The 18,026-nt window shown below is 38.0% G+C and overlaps 1 protein-coding gene across 2 annotated transcripts in view; it reads right to left on the bottom strand.

Annotated features, from left to right (window-relative positions):
• Positions 1 to 18,026, bottom strand: part of adamts17 (ADAM metallopeptidase with thrombospondin type 1 motif, 17) — a 127,145-nt gene that overhangs the window by 62,437 nt on the left and 46,682 nt on the right. For both annotated transcript variants that reach the window (XM_079638183.1, XM_079638184.1), the window contains exons 8-10: positions 10,419 to 10,524; positions 6,098 to 6,238; positions 962 to 1,112 (exon numbers count right to left, since the gene is read on the bottom strand). In XM_079638183.1, the coding sequence (XP_079494309.1) occupies positions 962 to 1,112; positions 6,098 to 6,238; positions 10,419 to 10,524 (398 nt within the window). The remainder of the gene's footprint in view (positions 1 to 961; positions 1,113 to 6,097; positions 6,239 to 10,418; positions 10,525 to 18,026) is intronic.

Genomic DNA, 18,026 nt, shown 5'->3' with positions numbered 1-18,026 from the left:
GTCATACAGAGAGATTATGAACACATTTAAAAACAAGAACCAATTAAATATTATTAACTGATTATGTTGTAGTCAATGTAAGCTTTTTCCTGTGAGCTTTTTGTTTTTAAATGCATTTTTGCATAATAAAATAAAACTTTCAACTGTAGGTTTCCTTTTTTGACAAATAGTTTTATCAGATATTTAAGTTAATTCAAATTAAGTGTTTTGTTTTTCTCTCATATTTAAAATATTGACATATATATACATATATACACACAATATGTCCCTCATATTTTGATGGTTTAATCAAACTTGTAGGTTCATTAAAAACAAATATCGCCTCCAGACATCACTTTTGGCCACTACTGTATATCTGGAATCTTATTTCCACAACAGAATAAAAGTTTACATCTCACAATTCAAAAGTCAGAATTATAAGATATAAACTTGCTATTGTTTGAAAAAAAGTTACAAAAATGTGAGAAAGTCACAATCACCTTTTCTATTTTTGTTTTTTAGAGTCAAAAACGGGGGGGGGAAAAAGATGTAAACTACGAATTCAGCAAAATAAATTAGAATTGCAAGATGTAAACGCAATTATGAGGAAAAATGTCAGAGTTGCGTGATGTAAACTCAATTATTGTAGACAAATTGATGTAAACAATTGATGTAAACAAAATTATGAGTTTATAATGTGCAATTGCAAGTAAAAATTATCAGAATTGTGAGATAAAAGTTGCTATTAACTTTTCCATTTATTTTCTGTGGTGGAAAAAAGCTTTCATACATACATGTATATGAGGTTGTTTAGGTCAAAAAGATTTGGTTGCTTGCAATATCTACAATCTACTGAGATTTTTTTCTACTGCCGATGTTTATTTGTGTGTATGTACATGCATTATGTCAGTTTACGGTACGGAAACATGTAGTACATGAGTGCAGTATGATATCAGTGCATTCCCAGCTGAAAGACACACACCTCCATATCAGTGCAGAAAGTTGCGTTCGTGCCGAATAAAATCTGGCACTGTTCATCAGCGCTGTAGTGCATCCCGGGAAGTTTGGCTGGCAGACGGACGAGGTAGCGGTTACGTGGGTCAGTATGCAGCAAACAGGCACTTGCCTTGGATCTGGAAGACAGTACGTGTTAGAGAAATCAACAGGATGTACAAAACATCTTCACACACATCTGGAAAAATGGCAAGCTTTCCTATAAAATAAATTAGGAATTGCTGTGCTTCTAACAGTGGTTTTCCATTGCTAATTAATTTGTTCAAAGTAAAACCGTCCTTTCTCCAAGTCCAATCTCTTATCTTCCTATAACTGTAAAATTAGAAAAACACAGACAGCTGTAACACGGCAGATGTCTGCAAAACCAAAAGCGGTTTCCAAACTCTTATTTAAAGAGGGCAAATGAGAAATATTTTGAAAGGGTTGACGTTGATGCCTTAAAGCTTAATGAGCGCATACACTTCGGGATTTCCAAGCACGTCTGCTCTCTGTAAATATTTAATATTTCAGCTCATCCTAAAATAATCAGGAAGACAAGGCCTGTTTGAGAGACCTGGAGTTTTAAAAAAACAAAACCAAAACAATGTGCTATGATACTGTATGTTATGTAAAATGTGAATAAATTGACTGTAAAATATTCAAAAGAAAACTGTCAAAGCAGTTTTGAATTTATGTGAATAAAATCCTGTGGACAGGAATTCAATTGAAAGAGAGTAAACAAAAGTCGGCACACTGCCACTGCTGCTTCCAAGGAATCAATTTATTGGACTGAACAATGTTTCGACCCGAAGGTCTTCGTCAGGCAGAGACAAATGGATTGGGAGCAGCCTAAGTCTGCAAGTTTTTTTATCATTCTGCCTGGAATGCCTGTATTAAAGGCAGAGCTTGAGTCTGCAGAATGAAGAGCAGTAATGAAAGCATCTTCTTTAGACCTATTTGCTGTGTAAGCGAACTGGAATGGATAAAAGGTAGGTTGGAGACTGGCTTTGATATGTTGTAGGACCAGCTTCTCAAAGGGCTGTTTCTATTTTTTCCCCTATTTCAATGTATTTTATTTGTATGTTCTTGTAAAGCGCTTTGCAATGCAACTTTTAAAGGCGCTATATATAAAATAAAGTTTATTATAATAAAACAATTCATAATGACCAGTGTAAGTGCGACTGGGCGATTATAGTTGAAGCTACTGATGACTGTCTTTTTTGGCAGTGGAATAATTGTGACAGAATTCAGGCAAGATGGAATAGAAGAAGTAAAGAGAGACTAGTTGAAGATCCTTGAGAAAAGCATAGACAACTGGTCTGAGCATTACTTCAACACCCTTCCTGTCACACCATCAGGGCCGGCCTCTTTCTTTAGGTCCACTGCCCTAAGCATGTGAGAGTGTGGCTGTTGGAGGCTGGTGGAGGTGTCCTGGTTGTTCCTACTGCTTTTGATTCATACCATGCAAAGAAACAATTAAGTTCCTCTGCCAGAGACGTCGCTGTCAGCGGTCTTTCGGTTGCTGGACTTATAATTGGTGAGATGCTGAATGCCCGGCCACACCTGCCGTGGGTCCTTGTTATTGAGTTGGTCATCAATCTTCCTCTTGTAGGCTATTTTTGCTTCCTTGGTGCCTCTCTTCAGGTTGGCTCTCTCAATGCTGTAACGGGCTCTATCGCCAGACCTGGAGATGATGTTACGAATATGATCCTTAAAAGGATAGTTCACCCAAAAATGAAAATTATGTCATGAAAATTACTCACCCTCATGTTGTTTCAAACCCATAAGACATCTCAGTTAAAGGGTAACTATCGCCAAAATTGAACCTAAACTCTTTTTGTTAATCTACCCGAGTCAAACTTTCGCGTAAAAGCATAATTAGAATGGAAATGCCACTTTTAAGATTGACCATATTTTCGTTTTAGCTCAAAATGCCTTTTCAATGGGAGTGCTAGGGGCACTTCTATGATAGCATTAAAATCGCTATTTTTAAAACACTAAGGAGGCTTGACACAACATAAAACTGAGCTTGAAGTATCACCAGGGGCTCTACACATGAACTCGAGCATTGACTACATTGTTTGTGTACACAAAGTTTACTTAAAAGAAAGGTTTTGTACGACTCACTTTATCAGTTAGTGTTTCCGGTGGCTGGAATTTTGTCAGTCAAAAGTAGTCGATCTCCGAATGCAACGTAACATGAGGAGAGTAAAGATGGAAACCTCCTAAAGCTTGTTTCCATATAAATTCTAAGTGTCTAAGTAATCATGCTTTTCATTGGAATTAAAAGTTCATGACATTTCCTCATATGGAGTCAGTTCATTACAGCAACAACCTAACGACAGTTACCCTTTGATATCAAAATGCAACAGTTTATGAGTTTATTCACAGAGATTTGTAGATTAAATTCGTCCATTTTGTTGTTGATAGATATGGCGTTAGTAAGGAAAATGCTGGGCAGCGGTGGTTTGTGTGGTTGTCTCCTTAGTCTCGCAAGTACGCCAGACCGCATCCGTGATTTTGCTTCCTATGTTTCCTTAGTTGTGGTCTGCTCCAATTGTAGTCCTATGATCAAAAGATCTTGACGGCTGTATGTAAGATTTTCACCACTAAATGTTACACTAACAATCAAACATACAAACAAAAACACACATAAAGGCCCAATCCCAATTCTACCCCTTTCCCCTTCGTCTACCCCTAACCCTTCGCCTTCCCCTTCCCCTTGACCCTTGAAACAGAGTGGCAAGGCATAGGGGTGAAAATATTCCCCTAAGAAATGGGACACCACTACTACACCGTTACACGTCATTATACGTCGTCGCCTACGTCACAGGAGATGCGCCGATGTTTATCACAAACTTCCAAGATGCACAGGACTTGTTTTCTGTGGTGTTGTATTAACACGTTGGAGGTACAGACCTATGTTTGTCCTATTTATTTATTTACTGTGTTAAACTGTGTGAAATACGACATTGTGTGGCGTTCATGTGCGTTCAACTCATAAATACGATCTTTACGAGATGACTTGAACGCACCAGTAGCTTGTGTGCTTTGTTCGGGGGAGAGGAGATTTTTTTACAAACGTTTCTTTGAAGGAACTGACCATAAATATGAACACAAGATTGAATGTAACATAAAGCAAATCATTATTTGTTGTTAAAATACTTATTAAAGTCAACAATTCTTACATTTATGGTCTAATTTTTTGCTTGGGCAGCCATTTTGCGTCTGTAGCCGGTGTATGCAGTGACATTTCTCATACCCCTTCGTTTGAAGTGTGGTCCCGAAAAATCTTCGTTTGAAGGGCTATCTGGCCCTTCCCCTTAGCCCTCCCCCTCCAACCAAAAGAGAATCGAGACAGCCCTACCCCTTCACATGCACGAGCAAAACAGAGGGGAAGGGGTAAGTGAAGGGGTAAGGGGTAGAATTGGGATTGGCCCAAAGGGAAGTCGTGAAGCCGCTGCGTGCGTAGCTGTGAGGCCTTGTCCGTTACACCCCTAATCTAAATGTACCTAACTAAAAAAAGTCAAGGTCAATTCAATTCAATTCACATTTAATTGTATAGCGCTTTTCACCGTTTCAAAGCAGCTTTACAGAAAATGTATGTGTCTACATTTCAATTAAGAGTGACAGAAGTGACTGTGTATAAGTTATGTACAGGTGAAACTCGAAAAACGTGAATATCGTGCAAAAGTTAATTTATTTCAGTAATTCAACTTAAAAGGTGAAACTAATATATTATATAGACTCATTATATGCAAAGTGAGATATTTCAAGCCTTTATTTGTAATCGTTTTGATGATTATGGCTTACAGCTATGAAAACCCCAAATTCAAAATGAGAAAATTGTGAAAAGCTGTTTTCATAGCTGTAAGCCATAATCAAATAAAGGCTTGAAATATCTATCTTTGAATGTAATGAGTCTCTATAATATATTAGTTTCACCTTTTAAGTTGATTTACTGAAATAAATGAACTTTTGCACGATATTCAAATTTTTCGAGTTTCACCTGTATTTCAGAAATGTACATATAGAAATCACAACAATGTATTGATTTAAGGCGGAAAACAATGAGCTCATTGAAGTAATGAGTACATGTTGTTAACAAATGATTAGGATATATAGAAAATGTAGCATTGGTGCAAGTTGATAAAGTAAAACCATGGAAATGAATTGCCATGTGTGTAACATCATATCTACACACTAAAGCTGCTGTCATATAGGGCACGTGTACAGTGTATAAACAAGAAGCAACATGCATGCGTGAGTTTGGAGAGCCATGTTGTCATGTTATTGTAGCGAGGAGCTTTACTCTACAGGAAGAAACACTAATCTGGTTGATTGTCTCTGGCATTAAAATACTCTCAGAAGCTCAACAGCACAGTTTGGATAACGTTGGTATCTGCTTGGATACGGTGACACTTTGTAGTTTGAATTGAGGTCAGAAGTGCTCCGGGCACAGCAGACAGTGAATACTGCCGCTTTATTCTGTCATCGGCTGCAGTACATCCGTGAGGATCGATGACTCCAGCCGGTTCTTTGTTTATAGAGCCGGGCATACACTATTAAGCCTTGGCTTCCAGAATGAAATCTATTCAAACGCTTCACTGTTTGTTCATCTTCCTCAAGGATCATTTTGCCAGAAAATTAATGTGGGAGACTGAATCTAGTCTGTTTAGTGGTACTTATTTTACTAGCAAGTAGTTTGGAAATTATATGGAAATGATTTACTAATTATAAATATATTATGAATACTACAAATATTAATGTATATTACACATTATTTATTCATATAAATATAATTATTGTAATTTTTTAAAATTAGACTTTTTTAAATAAATAATTACTGTAAAATAAATAATTATTCTCATTTGTACACAGTTCTTTCATGTGCACAAATCTCAATATGCAGAAATCTCAATGTTTTTTTTTCTGAAAATGACAGAAAAGGCACCGTAGTTTGCTAAAATTAATTATTACAGCAATGTTGTTAAAGTTTAATGATATAATTAGTATAACACATGCCAATGTATAAACCATTACACTGTCTAGTTATTAGTATCACTACTAATAATACCTCAAAACAAAGGCTAGTTTGAGGATTTTTTTATTTTACAGAACTCACCTGAGGAACTTTTCCAGGTCGTCACGACTGCAGGTGGACCAGGAGAGATCACTGGGGTTACGACCTTTGACCCATTCCCCAGACATGATGTGAGAGTGGCCTGAACAGCTGGCGTGATCGTCGTCATGGCTCATGCCCATGCTAAAGAGAGAAGACAATCAAAAACACGAAACTAATAAGAAACAGCAGTGATATTCACAAAATATGAGTCTCACCCAGGCAAACTTAGTGCACAATAAATACTTATTATTTAAGCTTGTTAAACATAATCATTAACACGCTGTTTACCAAGCTTCCTTTGAATGCATAACAATGCAATATTATTCTAAAATAGAGCATGTGTGCTCACGAAAGCCAAAGCAACTCGAGTCATAAGAGTACTTTCTCTTAAGCCCTGACCTACATTTCCCAAATTAAAAACAACAACCAAAAACTGAAGCAGCAGCAGAGAGCCCAGGAACTAATAAAGAGAGCAGTGTGGATTTCCAGGCTGCGTCTCAGCTCCCGCTAAAGACCAAAGCAATAAAAGTCAAAAGACACACAGAGAACACAATAGAAATCAAGGAGTAGCCGTGGAGAACTAAATGAACAAGGAGAAGAATGTGAATGCTACAGCGGTTTCATCGCCACTTTATGTCGAGCTTTAACGTAGAAGAGCACCTTTTAATGTCAATGGGCTGATTTGGTCAGTAAGTGGACTGAGATGAGAATCTCACACTAAAACAATCGTGTGAGGTTTATAAGGGAGCCAAATGTCTGTTGTGTTAAATTTGTTTCAGGGAGAAAAAAAACATGATTAGCCTTATTAAAACAGGGCTTTTCACTGCCAAGCTGAAAATGGTCAAGTGCTTTCACAAGCCAAATACCCTATCAAGCGTTCACAGGACTTAAAAGACTTGGAAGGGAAGCCATCATGCATGACCAATGTTTGGCTTAGTGCTTAAAGATATGGGCTGGTATTATGCAGTTGCTAGGTGGTTTCGTACTGCCCCAAATCAAAAATCACAAGTCATATAGAGAAGTCACTGTTCCTCGAAAAGCCAAACATGAGGAATCATTAATGACCATGAACTGTACAAGTTACTTGACAAATGCCTTTAGTGTTAGTGGTTTGTTCAAATCCCACACCAATAAACATTCTGTTTTACTGTACCAAACTTCTTCCACTGTGCCAAAAGTAGCCAGGATTCTATCCACATAAATTATTGGATATTGAATAAAAATGCTGAATGGAAATACATTTTTAAAATGGGTATGAAAAAGTATAAGCTTGCATTGGTCCAGCCTTATCATTTTATTTGGTAAGAAGACATGCACATAAGCTACAATGGAAACATACTTTATACATAAACATTAACTTTTGCAATATAATTTTTTTTCACAACACTTATTTTTCAACTTTGATGGTAACATACTACTGTTCAAAAGTTTGGGGTCAGTAATATATATTAGTTCTTAGAAAGAAAGAAATACATTTGTTCAGTAAGGATTCATTAATTGGACAGTAAAGACATTTATAATGTTTCAAAAGATTTGTATTTCAACATTGATAATAAGAAATGTTTCTTGAGCAGCAAATCAGCTTAGAATGATTTCTGAAGGATCATGTGACACTGAAGACTGGAGTCATGATGCTGAAAATACAACCTTGCATCACAGGAATAAATTACATTTTCAAATATATTCAGATAGTATACAGTTATTTTACATTTATTTTAAATGAAAAAAAAAAAAATGTATTTTTGATTAAATTAATGCAGCCTTGGTGAGCATAAGAGACTTCTTTCAAAAAATCTTACCATTCCAAAACTTTTAAACGGTAGTTTAAATAATCTCATTCACATTGTGTAATTTGCCAATCTCACCTATTGTACAAGCACCAATTACTCTATCCACTCATTAAACAGACAATCATTATGCAGAAAGGTGCTTTGACTAATAATCACATCAGCAGTGATGACACTAATGAGGCATTGTGGGTGAACTGAAATATGAGTCGATAAATGCTGCAAAGCCCATATTTGTGTTACACCAATGCTCCTGGAGCACCATAATCATGCTCCTTCAACTGTTATTATTGGAAAATGATCAGCGTCTACACTTGATAAAGTGTAACGAATGGAGCCGTGCTAAAACAAGACTCCAGACAGTCATCAAGCTTTGTTACGCCCGCACACCAAATCAAAAGGTCTTGAGTAGATCACGCCAGGTGCACTTACTGTATGATGAAATATGAGAAACTCTGCTCGGTAGTCTGATCAATCTCAATCCATCAGAAAGTGTGACGCTGTAGCATGTGTTTATTAGAGCTGGTAAATGCCATGCTTTCAGAAATATTCAATGCCGCAGTAGTGCTATAGCGACTCTATAAAATTATCATTTTGTCATTTAAAATTATCGTCTTTATTGTAAAGAACTAAGCATGCATATAAACCCATAATATACTTGCTTTAATAGTGTTTTTACAGACTCGAGACAATGGAACCCCTGTGTGAGTGTGATGACTAGCGACGCGGCCCTGGTATCGGCACCAGCCGGGCGTGATCGGTGCCAACTCATTACTGCCGGGCATTAAACCCGACTTTGGCCTGTGCCGTCCTGCTGCACGCTATAGTGGAGCAGGTATGGTGATAACTCCTCTGAAGACTGGCACTGCCACAAAGACGGCGCTTACGCTAATGTAGCTTGGCCGTTTTTCCAGACAAATTTTGGTGTTGGCTGCCCATCATTGTTCTATCAAAGAGGGCTTTATGCTAGCAAGGAGATGAAGGGCTGCTATTGTGAAAAGTGAGTAACACGTAGTCGTGGCATTCGGTTCAATCCAGTAATTCATGTGAATGATGTGTGAACATGACATGTTTTACAGCATGTTCTCTTTCAGGAATTTCACTAGATTTTCCAAATCACTCGGTGAGGATGGAAGTGTTTTGGGGGTCTTAATCACTCACCGTTGTTAAAAAGAGCAGAGCAGAGCATTTACACACAAAAAAACAACAGAGAGCATCACATGCTCATGTATAATTTTGATTACAAACTAGATATTTACATATCTGAAGAAGAGTCCGATCATGGATGAAGATCTGGTCAGGTGCCTCTACTTTTGGCGGGAATAGCCGAGATTGCATTAATCTACTGTACTTATTGGACCAAAAAGGCCAATGTTTGTCAGCCTTTAAATAGATGCTTAATTGATAAGCTGTGGACAAAATCCCCGGTACGTGTAAACAAAAGTTAAATAGTTCACACAAAAAGTGAAGATTCTGTCATCCTTTACTCACTCTCATGTCGTTCCAAATCTGTATAACTTTCTTTTTTCCGTGTAACTCAAAAGGAAATGTTCATGCTGCTATTTTCCATGAATTAAAAGAAAACAGTGACCAGTGGTTCTCAAATCTCTGGTACAAAAACGTAATTTCGGTCTTTTCCTCACACAAAGCTACCATAGGGGTTTGAATATGGCATATTGGAATATGACTACTTTTATGGTGCTTTTTTATGGAGCTTCACCACCCCTAGTTACAATATGCTTTTACTGTATGGAAATTAATTGTATGGGTGAATTTGTGTTATATAGAAGACTGTAAGTCATACAGGTTTGGAAGGATATGGGGCTGTGTTAATGATGATTGGATTTTCGTTTTTGGCATAATCATCCTAATCTCTTTATTATCTTCTAATAGTTTGGGGTTGGTGATTTTTTTTTTTTTTAAAGAAGTTTCTTATGCTCACCAAGGCTGCATTTGTTTGATTACAAATACAGTAAAAACAGTAATATTGTGAAATATCATTACAATTTAAAATAACTGTTTTCTTTTTGATTATATTTTCAAATGTAATTTATTCCTGTGATGCAAAGCTGAATTTTCAGCATCATTACTCCATACTCCATTACTTCATAATTCTATGAGAATGCTTATTATAACCCAAACTATAAAATATGGCTTAATGGAATAAAGTTTCACAAGACAAGATTTTCTGATTATTGTAAATGTGTTTTGCTGGAATAAAATTGAAGCCAAACTGATTTTTGGATAAATAATTTTCATTAAAACAAAGAATTGTCATTATTGAGATTTATGGGACCCCAAACACAAATAATGTTACATGAGGTCCATCTTCACTGCAGTTGAGGGTTAGACAAGTATCATGCGCAGATATTTGAAGTACTACAGTGCTTCTCAAAAAACAGTTCTCAGATGTACACTATATTTCATTGCATGCAAACAGAGGTGATGATTTAGCAAAAATGTGATGCTCCAGAATTCATTTTAAGACAATAACAGAGGCCTCTGAATCAGTTTTCTACACCATTTAGACTCACTTGTGGCCCAGCTCATGAGCGATGGTAAAGGCCAGGTTGAGTCCGTTGTCCTCCGCCAGCACACACTTCCTCTTGGAGCTACAGGTGCCACCTAGATAAGCGATTCCTGAGGAAAGAGCAAAGCACAGAGTGAGACGATAATGGACAGAAAAGAAGCACAACTGAACCAAAAATCTGATACTTTACTGCTTGAAAGGTCATTCACGGAGACTGGAGGACATACAAAATATATCAGAACACACCTAGCAACAGCATAGCAACCTGGCAACCACCCACAGTGCTCTTAACTTCATGACACAAAGTTAAGATGTACTAATGTACAAATGTACAAATCTAGCCACTTAATTTTGGTACAAACTGATACCAAACACATGCCCTATATCAAAGATGTGACATCAGAACCTACGTCACATCACAGACTATCACCTTTCCAGTGTTTCTGTGAAAGCACCTGGTTTGTGTCTGACACTGGATGAAACCCAGACAACCTCACTTAGCCTCTGACCGCCGTTAGTGAAATCAATAACTAGAGAATGAAATTCAGCCCAGATGCTTGTGTTTAGGATGACAAGAGAGCAGTTTGGTCCTGGAATACACTGTAACTCAACAGGAAATGAGAATGTTTGATTGCATGATGATATATCACATTTTTCAGATTGTGTGGTTTTTGCAATATGTATATCATGCTCGTAGATTAGAACTGCATTATACTGTTAAAGAAAACTGTATGAAGAATATATAAAATGGAATATATAAAATGGAACATTCATCAGGCTTTTTCAACTGGTCATATCCACACACACACAAAACAGCAAATATTAGTCTAGCTACTCTTTCTAACATTTTGTTCACTTTGTCTAACCAGTATTAATTAGATTCACATCTGCACTACATATTCATCGTACAGATGTTTTTGGCAGTTTAAAGCTGCACCAGAAACAAAAGCATTCAATTATTGAACTAAAAATATACCACTGAACTGTTTCTCTCTTCAAATCCTCACTTACAGTACCTCTCTCTCCTGGACTAGTTTACAGGGGCTGTGGGAATGTTTCTTATTTGATCTTATCTTATAGCATCTTATTTTTATTCTGTGAAAATAACAGAAAACATTTCTGGTTGTGAGCACAAGCCTTAAAGGGGTGGTAAAGTATGATTTCACTTTTCTAACTTTAGTTAGTGTGTAATGTTGCTGTCTGAGCATAAACAACATCTGCAAATTTACAACGCTCAAAGTTCAAAGCAAAGGAAGATATTTGCTTTTAAAGAAAAGGACTACAACAATCGGCTGGCAGGGACTACACGACATTCCTCCGGGTTTAGTGACATCAGCAAGCCTAAAATTTACATAAACCCCGCCCCCGGGAACACTCTCCATCTTTGTCTGACTCCGTTTTAACATTAAAGGCAGAACAGTTTCTGTAATTTTAGTTTGTCTGCGTGAGGTAATCGCAGCTGCTAACACACGCAAGCTATTGAAACCCCGCCCTCTGCAGCAGCTCATTTGCATTTAAAGGGCCAGGCACAAAACGGTGCGTTTTTGCAAATCCTCAAAAAGTTCTTAAAGGGACACTAAGTATCTTTTTAGGTATTTTATTATCTAAAATCAATATTTGTATTCATAAATATGTCCTCAATGGTGTACAAATACCTCGGCCAATTATCTGACTTATCCTTATAAATGAAGAATTAATTATCTTTATATACATGGGACGGGTAGGTCCACGGAGGCTTCCATGTAGTTCCGCCATCTTGCAAAACTATAATAGCAGAGAGGGACAAAAAGTACTAAGCCAACGCGTTTCCACAACGCGTTTTCGTTCAGAGCCAGCTGAAACCAGCAGAAACGCAGGTGCAGAGCAGTGAGAGGCGCTTGAAACGGCAAGTTTAAAAGTCTGGATTGCATTGTTATTATGGACCATACATATGCCAAGCCACAGGAGAAGAAAACATCGTCGCCAAAAAAGTAAAAAATAGAACGTAAAATGCGTGGGATTTCCCCCTTTCTGGTCAATGTTTCCCTGCCTCTGCTTAATTATTATCCTCCCCTCAAAGTGATCATAGTGCTAACAGACGGATCACAAAACTTATCACGGATCCGTGGTTTGATTAAAGTCAATTTTATTTTAAAATGATTACTCACTCACTCTTGAGCGTCTGGCGCGAGTGATTTCAATGCGTTTATGCGCGTCTGGAGGTCCTGCGGCGCGGTGTTTAGCGCGGCGCGGTAGACGCGAGCCTCATTCTACTCCAGTTTGCGCGAATGAAGCGAATTGCTATCACAGATAATGTCTTTTCTATCATTTCACTGTAGCTCAGCATCGCGATGTAAAGTTAACATATTGCATGATCACAGTTCATATGTGTGGGGAAAGATAAGCTATTAGAGTAAAAAATATTGCGTTAGGCTACTTCAGTTAATAAGAAAAAAGATTTACAATTCCTGCACATGCAGTGATGAAGTTCATGTCTGCATAACACCCCCCCTCAACGAAACACCCCCCCCCTCAACGAAGTGCTATTAGAAGACATCCTGTCAAAGCTTTTTGGTACATATCGCCTACCGTAGATGCAATGCGCATTTGAAAAAGCGAGGCGCTGGAGAGCAAAATTAGTTTGGATGCAAAATACAAATTCACCACTAGATGGGAGTAATTCCTACTTAGTGTCCCTTTAAAGAACATGCTTTATAAAAAATATATGTGGGGTATTTTGTGCTAAAACTTCACACACACACTCTGGGGACATCAGAGATTTATTTTACATCTTGTGAAAATGGCATTTTACCACCCCTTTAAAATGTTGTCTACATAGGAGCTGGCTATAGTTAGTTTTGGAACAAGTCTATTATTACTTTAATTAATGTGAAAAAAATAAGCACGAAGCATCTCATACATACTAACACACTATTCACTGGCTTGTGTGCGAAACAGCTGTTTACTATCAATACAGAATAAAAAATACTGAACAACAACAGCATGACTTAAAAGGCCCACAAGAAAAAGCCAATGATAAACAAGCACTTAACACATCTTATTAAACAAAAACAGACTAGAAATAATATCTTCAGATGATCTTACTTGTTTCACACAGTGGTTCAATAAATATTGTTCTAAGGCAACAGGACAGAAACTCGCCTGGAAGCACTAAAATATCTTCTGTGCTGGTGAAAGCAATTAAAAAAGAAAGGGAATTTTGGATGTTCCACTGTAGATTGTAGATCATAAATCAGCGTTTCTTTGTTATTTGGTCACAATGTTTGATGACTGATGCTGGAAATAATTGCCATGTAAAAACAAATTAACTATGCTTCATCATTCTTCAGTAAAACATATACTGAATCCATGTATGGAGACTGAAACCCTAATTCAATCATCAAACGCAAAAACTGTAATATCATATTAGCAATATAGATGACTTGATGATTTGCTTATGTCAGGATGATTTTTTTCATCTGTACACATGGAGCTGAGGTTTAAAACACATGTTGGAAAATAATGGGCTATGCCATTTTTTACACTGGCTGGAATTGCATGATGATGGGAAAATTATTTTCTTTGAATGCCATATAAAAAGAACAGCAGGTTGATTGGAAAACAGATGTCCCAAATTCCTTCAATTCTCTTCTAATGCTCTATTTCTTTTCTTTCTTTCTTTTTAACAGCCATGCATACTAAGACAAGAGCTGCAATTATATCTGCTACATTTGTCATTGACTGATTTACAGTTAAGGGTCAGATGAGTTCAAGTTTCTGTAAGCAAGTCTCTGCAATAGTTCTGTGCAGTTATTTTTATAGCTTGCTCTGAGTTGATGGAATGCAATCTATAATGTGTAATGACTGTCTGGATGTGTGAATTACAGATGACAGACAGGTAGGCTTAATAAGGTACAACTTCATTGCAATGGAAATGAGAGCTCGACAAATTATTTAAACTCCCTCCTTTTTATTTAATTAATTTTACTTGCTGAATTTGAAAACAGGACGAGAAATGTATTTATTTAAGGATAATTCAAAAAGTAGTTAAAATGACTGAATTTAAAAAGAAATTCAAATCCACTGTTATTATTAACTACAGAAGATTGATTGATGGATTGATGATGGATGCAATATATAGATAGATAGATAGATAGATAGATAGATAGATAGATAGATAGATAGATAGATAGATAGATAGACAGAATATATATAGATAGATATTCTTATCAGTTATACACACAATGTTAGACAATGGGGTTTATGTTACATCTAATGTTGTTAATTAATGTTTATTGCATTATTTTAGAGTCATGTGTGTTACCATGTTGGTGTTTATTTGTGTGAATGACACTGTGCACCTTCTATATATATATTAGTATTCAGCTTGTGCTGAGAAGCCGAAACAGCATCTCGTCCCTTCAGCGGTCAATTCAGAGTTGTGGCAGAAGTGACACAACATAACGTTCCCTCCATCAGGGAACAGCGTTTACTGTACATCAGTAACCGAGATGTTTCTCTTTTTGTCGCTCACTTTTGACATTGTGTCAAATGAGAGACACTAGGGGTCCCTATATTAGAAGCCAAAACCTGAACCTGAAGCAGTGCAGATGCTATAGCACGCTCTCCTAAGAGCGTGACCTGTCCTGAAAGCATGTCGGCTGCGCGATTGAGGACGCCCGGAATGTGAGTGGCTCGCAGGGATTTTGACCATGTGAATCAACACGTGCTTCCCATGAACCAGCGGGCGAAACCGTTTCAGTGCAAACAACTGTAGTCAGTTGATATGCCAGTGCAAACGGGGTCCTATCCAGTGCCCCAAAACTGCACGCTGCACTTTACTGCTGAGAACTGCTGAGCGAACTCCTCAACAGTGTCATCGAGTGCATTTTCTCGGCCTCCCACATCTCTGCAAGTTTGAGCCATAGGTGGCGCTCCTTGCTTTAAGAGATGAGGAAAACGTCCAGGCCCTAGTCGGGAGCTTCAGGCGATTCCTCCACATGGCGCCATTCTGCAAGCACAGATGCACCACAATCACATGCTGAACTTCTGGGACCCCGAGTATCCCTGGGCTGACGCTCCGTCGAGGGTAGTGAGAGCTAATGAGCCCGCAAGCTGTTTTTTGGGGGAAAACAGAGCCTTTCATGACTTGGTGAGTTCATCATGCACTTCCAGGAAGAATGGAACTGGGGTGGGGTGAGCCAGCGCATCGCACTCTAGCCTAGAAACCAGCCGCAAGTGCTCGAGACAGGGCGGAGGGTTCCACTCCAGCCCAATGCTTATGACTGCCCGGGAAAGTAGAGCTACCACAATACCTCACCCTCCGATGCTGCGATTGACAGCTCCTCATCCTTTGGAAAATCTGAAAGAGATATTCAATTCACAAAGAGGTGAACTGCAGAGGAAGCGACCACAACAAGAAGGACAAGGATGGAAAGTCATCTTTAAAAAGACTCGATCCGCCGTGCTGTTGGAAATTGGAAATTGCCTGTTTTAGGCACCTCTGATGCACCCAAGGGAACTTCATGCACTTAACCGTGCTCAAACAAGAGGGAGACCACTGAAGTGTGCTCTTTGAAAACCAAACGAGGTGAATGGACAGCCAGCAATGCTTCTCTGCATACGAAATCTGGTTCTTAAGAACAAAGCTGAATGTGTAGAGTATGTTGGCCTCCTTTTATACCTGTATGTCCGGCAGAGTGGCCAGACATGCAAATTCTACATGCCAACTTCATTGACCTTTTTTGAAAAGGTCAGAGGTGTTTCGGTTGGGAGCAGTGGTGGAGGAAGTACTGAATCTTAGGACTTAAGAAAAAATAAAATTAACCAGAGACATTTATTTTAAAGTATAAGTAGGCTACCGCAATGACAACCCTACTTAAAGTACATTTAAAATCAGGTACTTTTTACTTAAGTATTAAAAGTACTTGCATAACAATTTATTCTCTTAATGTCTATATTCTTAGCCTGGGTTTCCCCATGCTGCCTTGCATGCAGCGCGATTTTATTCACGATGCTAGGCAGCCTGGATTCCATGAACTAGATTTTTGCCTTAGCGAGGGGACCAATCACAGAACGGGGAGGGAGCAGCAAGACGATGACGACGTCTATGCGACACACCGAAGCAGTTTGTTTATATCAACATGTGCACTGCAGATTTACCTTCTACCCTCATGTTTGTCTTGCACAAACGGAAATAGTCGCTGAACGCCATCGTACACATAAATCTATGACCCATCGTCTTCTTCCTCGTCGAATTTCTGTCGCTCTACATACGTCATCTGGTATAATTGAAAGGATTGGCTATGAGCTACGTACAGGCGCATTTGATTCGTAGAGCCCAATAAACGGCTCTGGGCATTCGTAAACCACTCCTCAAATACGAGAAAATTAACATGTGGTTCCCAGACCACCAGCTACTATATTCTAATAATAAATAAATAAAAACAGTTCATTAATTCTAACTCATTCAACCTAATACTCCTATAATAATGTTCAATAATGATGGAAAAGCCATTATTTTTTAAGTTTTTGTCACCATTTCTGAACAAGCTTACAATTAGGCAATATACACATCAAGCTTACTATATATTAAGGTTTTGTTTTAGTTGAAAACATTAAACAATATAGGCCTAAACAAAACAAATTAAGAAAAAAAACATTTAATCTTAAGCAGCGTGAACGGAAAAAACGCAAATAAAGCAGACTGCGCAGATCGTACATACAGTATGCACTCGAGTATGGTTATTGTGTTTATATTGATTCATGTTGAGAAAAACAATAATATCCAAATGCTCGAGTGAGAATGCGCTGCGCTGGCAGACGTTGCAGACACAAATATATAACGGCTTTATAGAGGAAGTTTCTAAAAAGCACTTTAGGTTTTCTGTTCTTAAACCTGTCTACCTCAACGAAACTTAAAGGAAGTAATGTCACAGACTCGCTCTGTGACATTAATGACTCACCCTCATGTCGTTCTAAGCCCGTAAGACCTCCGTTCATCTTCGGAACACAGTTTAAGATATTTTAGATTTAGTCCGAGAGCTTTCTGTCCCTCCATGCACATTTACGCACCATTAAAAAAATGATATCCACGCAAACAATGTAGAATAGCTTGAATATTGCGTTCGTCTCCCTCAGACTGTAAACGAAGCTCGGGCGCACCAGATAACACGTCATCAGCGTCTTACGTCAGCAGCGTCACTGCGGAGTCCTGAACGCAGATTCACAACAGACACGGGAGAGAATACAATGCTGAATAAAGTCTTATTTTGTGTTATTTTTGGACCAAAAAGTATTTTCGATGCTTCAAAAACTTCTAACTAACCCACTGATGTCACATGGACTACTTTGATGATGTTTTTATTACCTTTCTGGATATGGACAGTATACCGTATATACATTTTCAATGGAGGGACAGAAAGCTCTCGGACTAAATCTAAAATATCTTAAACTGTGTTCCGAAGATGAACGGAGGTCTTACGGGCTTAGAACGACATGAGGGTGAGTCATTAATGACATTATTTTCATTATTGGGTGAACTAACCCTTTAAGTAAAGTAACAAAGTATTTGTACTTTGTTACATTCCACCACTGCCCAACAGTGACTCCTAGTGTCTCTCATTCGATACAT

This window comes from Phoxinus phoxinus, assembly GCF_949152265.1.
Source record: "Phoxinus phoxinus genome assembly, chromosome: 2".
Lineage (NCBI taxonomy): Eukaryota > Metazoa > Chordata > Actinopteri > Cypriniformes > Leuciscidae > Phoxinus > Phoxinus phoxinus.
This window is presented reverse-complemented; position numbering and strand designations above follow the sequence as displayed.